The sequence below is a fragment of the Carassius gibelio genome, chromosome A1 (assembly GCF_023724105.1).
Source record: "Carassius gibelio isolate Cgi1373 ecotype wild population from Czech Republic chromosome A1, carGib1.2-hapl.c, whole genome shotgun sequence".
Taxonomy (NCBI): domain Eukaryota; kingdom Metazoa; phylum Chordata; class Actinopteri; order Cypriniformes; family Cyprinidae; genus Carassius; species Carassius gibelio.
Window position 1 is genome coordinate 22,389,619 of NC_068371.1, and position 13,000 is coordinate 22,402,618.

Sequence of the window (13,000 nt, forward strand, 5' to 3'; positions counted from 1 at the left end):
TTTTAAAGAATACTAATTTGCCTCCCTGAAAATTTGCAAACGTTAAATGTCACATTCAAACAGTTCAGCCATGAAGTGAGCAATCCACAGAGAGCATCGAGCTGTGTACGTTTATTCTCCACTGATCAGCTGCTGTGCGCGCCGCGGTCGGTGCACCTGATCCCGCGCGTCTCACGGGCGCATCCCTTGGCCAACAGCAGCGCGCGTCTCTGCACAGGCCCCGCCCACACGCGCTCATTGAACTTTCATTATTTGCATCAAGCGCCTTCGCATCCACTTTTACTTTCACGCTCTTCGGGAGACGCTTCAACGCAGCACTTTGTGTTCGTCATGATGCGCGACGGTTTGTGTATTGGGATTATACTGTTATTAAACAGCGGGTTTGTGCTCATGAGGAGGCAGGACTCGTCTTCAGCTCTCGCCAGTATTTTCCGTACGAGGTGCGCCGCCAGGTGCCTGAGCCTTCACAGCACGCGCATCGCTCTCTCTCCAAGACATTTCCAGGTAAGGAAGAAAAAAAAAAAGTTGAAAAAAATAAGCGAATTGAGTGTTATACTCAGATGTACCGAGTAAGAGAAACAGTTATACACTAATAAGTGCCTTACACCGCCATTTATTCAAAATGCTTTATCATTACTAATAATTAACCCTCACCCCAACAGATACAGATAAATATTATATTATAATAATTAATAATAATATTAATTCATGTTATTAATGTGAAAATAATAATCGATAACTGATATGGTGATATATTGGTGATATTATTGTTTTCTTCTGCAGCTTTACTAAATGTATTAAAAGCATATTATTATTATTATTATTATTATTATTATTATTATTATTATTACTATGCCAGGCTGATTTTGCATATAAAATGCAAAAACGGTCTAAATTCATTGTCTCAAAATGGTCAGGAAGATTGAATGGTTGTAAAAGTACAGAAATCATACATCTATCTATCTATCTATCTATCTATCTATCTATCTATCTATCTATCTATCTATCTATCTATCTATCTATCTACAAACACAAACACACACACACAGGGGAATTCATATGTAAGAAAACATATTGGTTGATCTAATAATAATAATAATAATAAATAAATTTTCATATTTACACTCCAAACATACCATTTAGTGGCATGTTATCTAATCTCTAAGATAAAAGAAGTGTGTGTGTGTAAGTGCACCATCATTCTCCAACTATGTTAAATGTGAGTTATCTGTGGAGTTCTACCTTAACCAGTGAACACAAGCAAACTAACTCACCAGCTCATCCACAAACAGATGCGCAGGATTGGAAAACTGGAGGCACAACTGCACAGATCTCTGCCAGCCCCAGTCTCAACACTGCGGTTGGGGTTTTCATTAGAAGTTTAAAGTTACTTGCTTCTCTGTTTATGTTGGTTATGACAGACCGTGGGAGGGTTTGGGTGGGAGTGCAGAAGAGGAGTGCGTTTTAGAGGCTTCTTGTGTGTGTGTGTGTGTGTGCATGCCTTATATGTCTATGTGTGTGTGTATCTGCACATAGGCAAGTGGAGGGGGATCTTTGTGCGTGTTTCTGCACTTTTTGTCTGCTGTCAACAAACTCCCTTGTTACTGTGATTATATTCATCCCCATGTCGTTCCTGATCTTTATCATGAGCACTGACGTCCGACCCAGAAATAGACTAGCTAGACAAACACATTAATTTATAATTATTTTGCAAACCTTAAATATAATTAATGGAGAAATTATGTAACCTTCCAAGCCATTTAGTTTAATGTTTATTATTTAAAAGCTAAGTGAGTGTCAAATATTATTCATGAAACAACAATAAAGTAAATAGTACTGTTGATAATGGCTGTGTTATTCCACAATAATAACTCCAAGGTGTATCCCACATACTAAACCTTTAAACATGGACTAAACCAGTGTCTGTAATTAGACCTTTAAAAGACACCCAAAAGACCTAAATAAAACTCCTAAACATCCATTTGAATGAAATCATCTCCTGTCCTCTATCTGCTCATCACAGTGACAGTCTTGTTGTTATCTAGGCCAGACATCAGCACAGAGGGAAGCGATGCACATCAGTCTCTCTTATCAAATGCTTTATTCTATAGCAAGCTGTCCATCTGGAGATGCTATCAAATTAGACAGTGGTCTAGAAGTCCCTCGTTGTCTTCACTGATTCCACAATGCTTTCAAAGCGTTCCAGAGCTCTCGGGCTCAAACAGCAGCTAGTGTTCCTGAACAGCTGCTTTCATTCGGCTGTCCAAGCAGCGACTAAACCAGAATGAATGCTTTTCATATCTGCTGATCAGTGTCTTCATGTCCACATCCCTAAAGCCCACTTACGCTGTCTCCCGGGAGGGAAGCCCTTTTGGCGATTATGCCCCTTGCTCTATATCAAATGGAGACGGGGGTCATGGGTTAATTTGAACGGGTTGAGCTGAATGTCAAGTTATGCTGTAACATCGAGCTATGAGGAGTTATCACTGATGATTAATGATTATGGGAAATTAGAGAGTATTTGATGTGGTTTGGAGAACGTCTGATCTGTCAGGGTTATGCAGACAATTACCTGGAAATACACAAATCTTCCATCTGTCTAAGCATCCTTTTTGACTGCCATCTTTTTCTTATTTTTATATATATATTTTTATCTTGTTAACTCAATCTTGAAACAAATAGTAAGTCTTAGAAGTATAGCTTTAGTTCTTACTAATATAGAAGTGTAGCACAGAATAAAAAAAAAAAAAGAATTGGGGTCAATGGCATGACATTCACTTTTTTTCTGTTCCGTTAATTTATTCAAAAATACAATAAAAATGCAATTTGTGCTTACAGTGACTTGGATATGCATTTAAGGATGTTCATGTCTTTAATTTGTATTCAAATATTTTTTAATTCATTTATTTATTTTAGGGACCATTAAGTTGAAAATGTCAGTGTGATGCAAAAAATTCTCATTAAGGACATTTTTTAAGAAGAAAACCTTATTGGCTGCCAAATCAGAATCATATGGAGTGACCAACAAAGTCTTGTGGGCCAACCAACATGACAAAAATTAAGAGAAAAAAATATTAATTAGAGAGGAGGACCCTCATAAGGTCAATATGTCACTGAAAATATCCGATAATTTGATTTTTTTATAATGGTTAGTTCTGGTTGCCATATGGTGTTACTTCTCAAAATTGTAAGGATATTTATGAACTGATAATTCCACTAATATATACAGTGGGTACGGAAAGTATTCAGACCCCCTTAAATTTGTCACTCTTTTTTTTATTGCAGCCATTTGCTAAAATCATTTAAGTTCTTTTTTTTCCTCATTAAAGGAACACTCCACCGTTTTTTGAAATAGGGCTTATTCACATTATTTCCTACATTTAGATAGGTGGGCAAATGCATTTTTGTGTCAGTGCATGCATTGTTTTAGTTTGACTGGGTCGGCGTTAGCTTAGCTTAGCACAATGAATGGAATCCTTTGTTGCCAGCTAGCATGGCCTGAGTAAAAGTGATCAAAAAAATAAAAAAAACCCACCTAATTACTTCTTGTGGACTGCGTATTCACAACGAGTACGAATAGCGACCCAGATTAACACTAGGCGATTTCCTAGGCAGATATTGGCTTGGGACTATATTATGGGGAAGCACAGGCGAAGCACTGCTGCTTAGGCGAAGCACTGCTACTTCGGGGCAGAGAATCACGCAACACATGAAATCCCACGACTTCCGTCAACATACCGGCGTGAATAGTAGCTGCCTGCCTGGCTGTTTTCCTTACAGTACACGAATGGCGATGAACATGGCTGATTTTGAGAGAGACGAAGAGGGTGACTTCTCAGACAGTCAAGAACCAGAACCATACCTATTTGAACCAGAGTTTACAGAAGACGAGCTGCGTGCTTTGGAAATAGAACGACAGTAGGAGACTGCGGTCAAGCCAGCCGCACTTCAGAAAAACACCGTCAAGCCAGCCGCGAGTGAAATTTATATGCGCGTGTATTAGTTGCGATCGCTCAACAGCCTGAGGACGTGAGGATGAGAGCCAACATGAACTGGTGGTGTGAATGTGGGGGAATATGCCAATCTATGCCGACGGAAATAGAGTGTCTTTGCTGTAGAGAGTGGGACATGTTTTTGCCATTGATGACCAGGCTCAACACGTCAGATCAAGATGAGCGTGCCCGAAGTTGTGTCACATCTACAGAGGATTTCACGGCGCTGATCCATTCTGCAGTACTCGATTTTTTTTTCCGGTGTGACAAAGTAAACTGGAAAAAACGCCCCACGCCGAATGGACCAAATGGACAGCTGTCCACAGAGTAAGTGATTATTTTAATCATGACGCATGTATAGATCGACCCATATTATACCTGTATTCACATAGAGTTGATGTTTTCATGTGTTGCGTGATATCTCTGCGCCGAAGTAGCAGTGCTTTCTTCTGTGCTTCCCCACAATATAGTCCCAAGTCAATATCTGCCTAGGAAATCGCCTAGTGTTAATCTGGATCGCTATTTGTACTCGTTGTGAATACGCAGGCCACAAGAAGTAATTAGGTGTTTTTTTTTTATTTTTTTGATCACTTTTACTCAGGCCATGCTAGCTGGCAACAAAGGATTCCATTCATTGTGCTAAGCTAAGCTAACGCCGACCCAGTCAAACTAAAACAATGCATGCACTGACACAAAAATGCATTTGCCCACCTATCTAAATGTAGGAAATAATGTGAATAAGCCCTATTTCAAAAAACGGTGGAGTGTTCCTTTAATGTAGACACCCTATATTGACAGAACAACACAGAATTGTTGACATTTTTGCCAATTTATTAAAACAGAAATATTCAGACCCTTTGCTGTGACACTCATATATTTAACTCAGGTGCGGTAAATTTCTTCTGATCATCCGTTCTACACCTTAATTTGAGTCCAGCTGTATTTGATTATACTGATTGGACTTGATTAGGAAAGCCACACACTTGACTATATAAGACCTTACAGCTCACAGTGCATGTCAGAGCACATGAGAATCTTGAGGTCAAAGGAACTTCCTGAAGAGCTCTGGCAAGGCAAAGATCTGGTCAAGGTTACAAAAAATGTTCTGCTGCACTTAAGGTTCCTAAGAGCACGGTGGCCTCCATAATCCTTAAATGGAAGATGTTTGGGACAACCAGAACCCTTCCTAGAGCTGGCCTTCCAGCCAAACTGAGCTATTGGGGGAGAAGAGTCTTGGTGAGAGAGGTAAAGAAGAACCCACAGATCACTGTGGCTCAGATCCAGAAATGCAGTCGGGAGATATGAAAAAGTTGTAGAAAGTCAACCATCACTGCAGCCCTCCACCAGTCGGGGCCAGTATGGCAGAGTGGCCCGACGGAAGCCTGTCCTCAGTGCAAGACACATGAAAGCCCCCATGGAGTTTGCTTAAAAAACACCTGAAGGATTCTCTGGTCTGATGAGAGCAAGATAGAACTTTTAGGCCTTAATTCCTAGCAGTATGTGTGGAGAAAACCAGGCACTGCTCATCACCTGTCCAATACAGTCCCAACAGGGAAGCATGGTGGTGGCAGAATCATGTGTGGGGGTGTTTTTCAGCTGCAGGGACAAGGATGACTGGTTGCAATCGAGGGAAAGACGAATGCGCCAAAGTACAGGGGTATCCTGGATGAAAACCTTCTCCAGAGTGCTCAGGACCTCAGCCTGGGCCGAAGGTTCAACTTCCAACAAGACAATGACCCTAAGCACACAGCTAAAATGATGGAGTGGCTTCACAACAACTTTGTGACTGTTCTTGAATGGCCCAGCCAGAGCCCTGACTTAAACACAATTGAGCATCTCTGGAGAGACCTGAAAATGGCTTTCCACCAACGTCTACAATACAACCTGTCAGAAATGGAGAGGATCTGCAAGGAGGAATGGCAGAGGATCCCCAAATCCAGGTGTGAAAAACTTGTTGCATCTTTCCCAAAAAGATGAATGGGTGTATTAGAGCAAAAGGGTGCTTCTACTAAATCCTAAACAAAGGTTCTGAATATTTAGGACCATGTGATATTTCGGTTTTTCTTTTTTAATAAATGTTCAAAAGTGTCAACGATTCTGTGTTTTTGTCAATATAGGGTGCTGTGTGTACATTAATGAAGAAGAAAAATGAACTTAAATGATTTTAGCAGATGGCTGCAATATAACAGAGTGAAGAATGTAAGGGGGGTCTGAATACTTTCCATACTCACTGTATTGTTAAATTTGTATATGATGGTTACACCACGTGATATTGAATATAAACTTTTCTTGAAAATGTTAAAAATTAATGCAAATCTTTAAGAGACCAATTTTTACAATCCTGTATGCTCTTATACGTCATTGACCCAGTAAGAGTTATTTTAAAATGTGCATGAGAACAAGCCATGCTTATGCTGCCGACTTAGTCCATTGATCCCATCGCAGACCAAAATTGATTTGTGTAGCTCTAATCCCCATTGTGGTGAAGTCGCAAGATCTGGCAGTGATAATATTGTGGTTACTTAAGAGTACCCACCATGTGCAGTAAAATATACAGTGCATTATAAAGGTTTTATCCTTTCTTGTTATTCAATAGCCATTATTCTGAACCCAACGAGACTGGCTAGGGATGTTCTCCTGTGCACTGCCAATCAAAAATGCTGGATATAAGCCAGTGTTATTCAGATAAGCAAAACACTTTGACTAGGGCTGGGATAAATGATTATTTTTTTAAACGATTAATCTAACGATTCATTTTTCAGACCGATTTCGATTATCTCCCCATTAATTGACTACTAACAATTTATACATGTTGATTTACATATCTGAATGAAAAATACATTAATTCCTTAACATTGCAATATGTATATTGCTCTCAAAATTAAAATATAAAAGACTGACTAAGATTGCATTACTTTGCACTTGATAGATAGAGATAGCATTCAATAAAACCTTGAAGCCTTGAAAACACATAGCTTACTGAAACAAGCTTACTGAACACATAGGGCCTAGCTTACTGAAAAAAAGTTATTATTTCAGATGAAAATAACAACTTGATGTCTAGCATTCGATAAAAAGGTCACCCAAAATACTTGTTAAAAGCAATTGAAAGAATACAGTAACCAATGTAAACTTGAGGGCTCTAAGCTAATACAGAGTGCTTTTCCAAAAAAAACAAAACAAAACAAAAAAATTAACAGTGGGAGCCAGCAGCCCATCATGGAAAAAAAAAAAAAAATCTCCCAATGCTCCACGTGAAACTTTGGCTTTCCGCCCTTTTTCTATCGCATCTAATGATTTTGGTTAATATGCACGAGAGAGAGAGCGCTTATGTAGTTTGAAGACTGTGAGTGCGCGAGCGCGCGTGAAACTTTGGTGTTTCGCCCTTTTTATATCGTGTTTAATGATTTTGATTAATATGCACAATGGAGAGAGAGAGCAAGAAGCGCTCGTGTTGTTTGAAGACTGTGAGTCCGCGCGCGCACTGGGGCTCTCTCTCGTACGCGCCCTGTCAGGCACAGCGATCAAATAAGGCTTTGACAGCCGCCAAAAAAAAAAAAAGATCAATGCAGAAAAACCCCTGGATTGGTTATATAACATTGGACAAAATGTTGATCCGGCCATCGCGTATATTCAGCGCACATAAGATAAACGTTTTGCAAACGTTTTTTTAGAGAAATAAAAACAGGTCAACGAATCGATGCGCATATTTTGCGTCGACGTCATCGATGACCTCGACGCGTTGTCCCAGCGCTAACTTTGACCATACCTGACACGATATGGAACATTCCGAGATCTGCTATGCAAACAAATTTGTGTTTCCGGTTGCTGATGAGTGATTTCTTCTGTTTCTGTGTTGGGGTGCCCCGGCCAGTCTTGTTAATAAGGGAGGGGATTTGTTATGGTTTATGAGCAATTTTACATTGCTGTAGTTAGGGCGGGGTTTTTAAATAAGAGTAATGTGTTCATAATAGTAAATTTCCTTCTTAAAGCCTCTCTGCTCAGCAGGGGCACATTAAAATAACTCGATTCAAATGAGGCTTTCTGATGTGATTGGTGATTACAGCATTCTGACACGCAATTCCATCTGTCTCTTCTGTCCGCAGAGTAATGGATCCCTTGGATGGTGTCAAAGCCATAAACAGTGTGCAAAGGTAATTTCTGTCAAAATTACACAGCATTTCACAGCAGCTTGAGATAAAAGCCAACACAGATCTGTCACTGTAAAACATTGGTATGCCTGCACACTTTCTGTAATGACATCATAAATCATGGTAAAAGCTACTGTATTTGTCAGCTATCACCTTGGACTATTATATTTGTGCTAGCTGCTTGTCGTACAGAAATGAGATTTTGATTCACTAGCAAAGCTAGAGGTCACATCTGTAACGAGACTGATGCAAGTGAAGTTGAAAGGCTATGTGTTTTGATTCGCATTCTATTATGCAGCCGGTGTTATTTTCCTTTTACACTTCAAGGCAAAATGCTAATTTCAGTGAAGAACTCAACCCACTTTTCTTAATGAGTACATTAACAATAATATGCCGGTAGCACGGGGGGGAAATAGAGCTGACATGTTGCCAATGCAGATTTTCCTCACATTTCACTGTGGTATTATATAAAGCTCCCTTTGATGTATTGTTCAAGACGAGGGCTGCTTTCATTTCAATACTCTGTGCTTGCATTCCTTTACATTTCAACCAGCTATTGCAGTCTGCACAATGCCTGGCTGTTTAAAAAAAATTCAAAATTGTTCATGATTGTGCATGTTACGGTTAAGTGCCTAAGCAGACTTTTCGTGGCTTTAGGGTGCGGCTTTAAGGATTTGAGATTTTTAATGCATTGATGTATGTGTGCATATGGTTCGAAAGAGTGCAGCACATGTTTTCATATCACCCTCGGGGCAAGTTCACTGGAACAACCAGGGTTCTGACCTCTCTTCTACGATCCATGAAAACAATTGGCCAACTGGTTCATGGATTTTTACGGCATTCTCCAGAGAGTTTCCTCCATTGGATTCAAACAAGGACAATGCCTTTTAAACACTTTTTGCTCATTATACAGGATTCACATTCAGTTAGAAGCCCAAATGCTTTATGACAATGTGCCTTTGAAACCCTGTGTCTCTAATATTGCGGTTAGTTTTGTCATTTTGAGTAGAGATTTAGATTCAAGATTCTTTCAGTAGAATGTTAAATTGAATGTGTTATTGCTGAATAAAAGTATGATAATAATAATAATAATAATAATAATAATAATAATAATAATAATAATTATAAAAAAAAATATTACTGTAACATTTTGAATAGTAGTGCATCACTGTTTCCACAAAAATATGAAATGGCACAACTCTGTTCAACACTGATAATCAGAAATGTTTCTTGGAGCAAATCAGCATATTAGAATGATTTCTGAAGGATCACATGACACTGAAGACTGGAGTAATGATGCTGAAAATTCAGCTTTGCATCACAGGAATAAATTACATTTTAAAATATATCCACATTAAAAAAAAAAGTTATTTTAAATTGTAATAATATTTCACAATATTACTTTAATGCAGCATGGCGAGTGTAAAAAGCTACAATTAAATATGTGATTGTATTATCTCCTATTTAAATATCCCCCCATGGGATTTATGGCTTTAATAAAACAGATTTTTTTTTTTTTATTAGTCTCTGTGCAGGATAAGACTGAGTTTAATGCGTAACATTGTGGTTTGCTCTGGAATTCCACACCTTATTCACTCCCATTGCCTTTTATGCCACATTCAGGTGAATAGGGGTCTTAAAGTGTTGAAATCTCACAACAAAGTATGCTCGTCTGATTGAAGAGCTCTATTATATCACTGCATGCAGGCACAAAGCAAACGGCAGCTTTTGTTATCCTGACCTTGTTTACCACTTCATTCATAGAATTTGCATTCAGCATGTGTTATATACAAGCAATAATACTCCTAATAGAGTGTTTACAAACTAGACTTGTGCTTCAAAATCCTGTCTCAGACATTAAACTGTCTTAGATGTTACTGCTTAGTTAGTTACAAAATGGCCAGTTAACACACTTCTTGTTTAGGTTTCTTGCCTTGAACTGAGACATAACCTAGTGGTCTCCTCTCTTGAGCTTTTGAATTATAATAACTATACTCAGACAGTACTTGGCCAACTTTCCACTGAAGTACTCTTCAAAGTAATTAGCAAACATAAAGCAATTCCTCAATTTCAAACGACAAATGTTAAAGTACACAGACGGCCCTCAAAACGAAGATCTGTTCTTAAAAGTTATTATATACCTCTGCAGCAAGTGGCCTTTAGGCAATTGATATTCAAATACCACTGAAATAATTAGTGTGTGCCTTGACAATTCTCTTACCCTCCAGTTTAATCGCTGGTTCAAGTATTAATGCTGCAGCATCAGTGCAAATGCAAAACTGAGAGTGCAAGCAATTTTCATGACATGGACGAAATTTCAATTACAGTTGCTCTACATAATTTGCTGAGACTGGCAAAGTGAGTGTCTCAGTGGTACTGCAGTTTAAACCAGGCCCTAAATCTCTTTTGTAACTTACATTTTTTTTCCGAATGTTTGCCACAGACATGGGTGAAATTCTCACATTCACTCCTAGCATAAAAAATCCCAAAGGATGCATTGTCCAAACTCCCTAATGGAGATCACCATGTCACATTTGACCATTTTATTCAAAAGGGACAGGTCTTATGTAGCATTACGTAATGCTAAAAGTACAAAACATGTCTTGGTTTGTTCAAGGGCAATGCATCTTGGCTGAACTAGAACTCACCCAATGCTTCTCCTCAGTTCAATCTCCATGTCTGCAGCTCTTAAATAACCTTTATTGTGTACGGTACAAGGGAATGCTTGATTTGAGACTGAAATGAGCCGGAAAACTAACTGGCACTGGAGTAAAATAAAGACACTAGGAGCAAATGCTTTAATGGAGATTACAGGTGCCTCACGGACAAAAAGCAGGGTGGGTTTGGAACAAGCCAAAAGGTGACTTTAGAAAGGTGAAAGCGATTTAAACCCAGCATTGCAGGATTGAAATACTTTAAGTGATTTATAGCTTAGATCTATGCTGTGCTTTTTCCACCAACATGCAATGCATCATAAAGGGCCACTACACAAAGGGAATGAGCTATTGAGTGCTGTATTTGAGAGACTGATGAATGAGACTAGGGTTGTGAATGTGGCGTTCCTCAGAACAAGCTATTGTTTACAATGGTTTAGGTTTAAGGGTGAGGGTGAATGAGAATGTAGTTTATAAAGAGGCCAATGCATCTACTTGTCATATGAGGTATGCATTATATCTATTCAGTAATAAAGTGTGTGGGTAGAAGGTAATTTTCCTGCATTGACATCAGTATTGCACAAAAAAAGCGCTACACGCACAATATTGAGCACGGAGACATAGATGTTTATCAGAGACTGCATTATATATCACATATGCAAATTAAATCAATGTAATGTATATAAGATTCCACAGTTTTTATGGGCATTACTACTTATCAGATATAATCTGATAGAAGTGTAAGTTTGAAAATCATATTTACATGTATTAATATTTTTAGCAATAGCCAAAAAAAACATTGTATGGGCCAAAATTATCGTTTTCTTTTTATGCCAAAAAATCATTAGGATACAGAGTAAAGATTATGTTCCATGAATATATTTTGTAAATTTCTGACCATAAATATATCAAAACTTAATTTTTGATAAGTAATATGCATGGCTAAGAACTTGGATAATTTGGAATTTGGATAAGTCCATTTTTTATCAGTATTTAGATTTGTTTTGCACCCTCAGATTCCAGATTTTCAAATAGTTGTATCTCAGCCAAATATTGTCCTATCCTATCAAACCACACATCACATTTATGCTACCCTGTGTGTTAGATTACCAGTCTGTTGGATTAAAGAATTTATAAACTACCTTCTTCATCTTCGTGCATTTAATAATACAGCGTAGTTGTGACCGAAGACCAGACCCAAAAAGAAAAAATATATTGACATGCCATTATCTAATTAATTTTTTCAGTTTGTCAGTTTTTTTGTCATTGGATCACTCTGCCACTGTCCACCTGCTCTGCCTTGTTCAGGAGAACCGCTCCCTCGAGGAACATGTTGAGGAATTCCTCAGTCTCGCCAATCAGACCACCTTCCCAGACGACTGCCTGTGCATGTTTCTGCATGCCGGACTGAACACCGGCACATGAGAGCAAGGAGGGCCCTTGAGGGTGCTTCGCTGCTTATGTGGAGTGGGTGCTGAACTCCTGCAAATCTGCTTTCACTGTCTGCCTTGCGAATGAAGACACAATCCCTACATCCAAACCACTGCCCAGCCAGTCACCAACACCACTGCATGATGGGTTTGCCTGATACCACCACAGATGGAAAGCCAGAGCCCACCATTACTTAAGACCCATCGTGAGAAGAAGTGTCTTAACCTGCCATCGCCCTGGAGCCTGAGCCGACCGATGCGTCTGACCAGGTGTGTGAGCCAGCAACGCCACACATGCTGGAGAGAGTATTAGTGGAGTTAGAGGGAAATGATGTGAGCCGTGCCCAATCTCCTGCCACTGAGAGTGAGCCTTTACTGGATTTGGACACTGTTTTATAGTTTGGGGAGTTAGAGACTTTGCTTCCCCTAAGCCTGCCTGATTCTGTTCATCTTTCTGACTCGTTGGTCCCACCGAGCCTCCCTCTCCCACCTCTCCTCTCCAGATTGCTTTAAGAGCCTTCCGGCAGTCCAGTCATCTTTGCACCCATCAGTCCCTCTCTTTCACTTCCTCTCAGTGGTGGGGCTAAATCTCAGGACTGTCGGGAGTCTTTGTCTCCTGGACTTGAGGATCCAGTGGCTCTCTCTCCAGCCTCAGTTGGTCTCTCTTGTCCCGCCATCCAGACTTTTGCTGCCATGAACCATTGGCCATTTGGCCTCACCGGGCTCCCTCGTTCAGTCACTTCCACCTGGGTTGGACTTTGCCATGCCTCCAC

General features: G+C 39.5%; 1 protein-coding gene across 2 annotated transcripts in view; it reads left to right on the forward strand.

The window, feature by feature from the left end:
- Positions 1-249: 249 nt before the first annotated feature.
- LOC128015829 (anosmin-1) overlaps positions 250-13,000 on the forward strand; it is a 32,224-nt gene continuing 19,473 nt past the window's right edge. The window contains exons 1-2 of one of the 2 annotated variants that reach the window (XM_052600024.1): positions 250-504; positions 8,099-8,146. In XM_052600024.1, coding sequence (XP_052455984.1) covers positions 331-504; positions 8,099-8,146 — 222 coding nt within the window. In that variant the 5' untranslated portion in view covers positions 250-330. The remainder of the gene's footprint in view (positions 505-8,098; positions 8,147-13,000) is intronic. The other variant, XM_052600017.1, reaches the window with a different exon arrangement.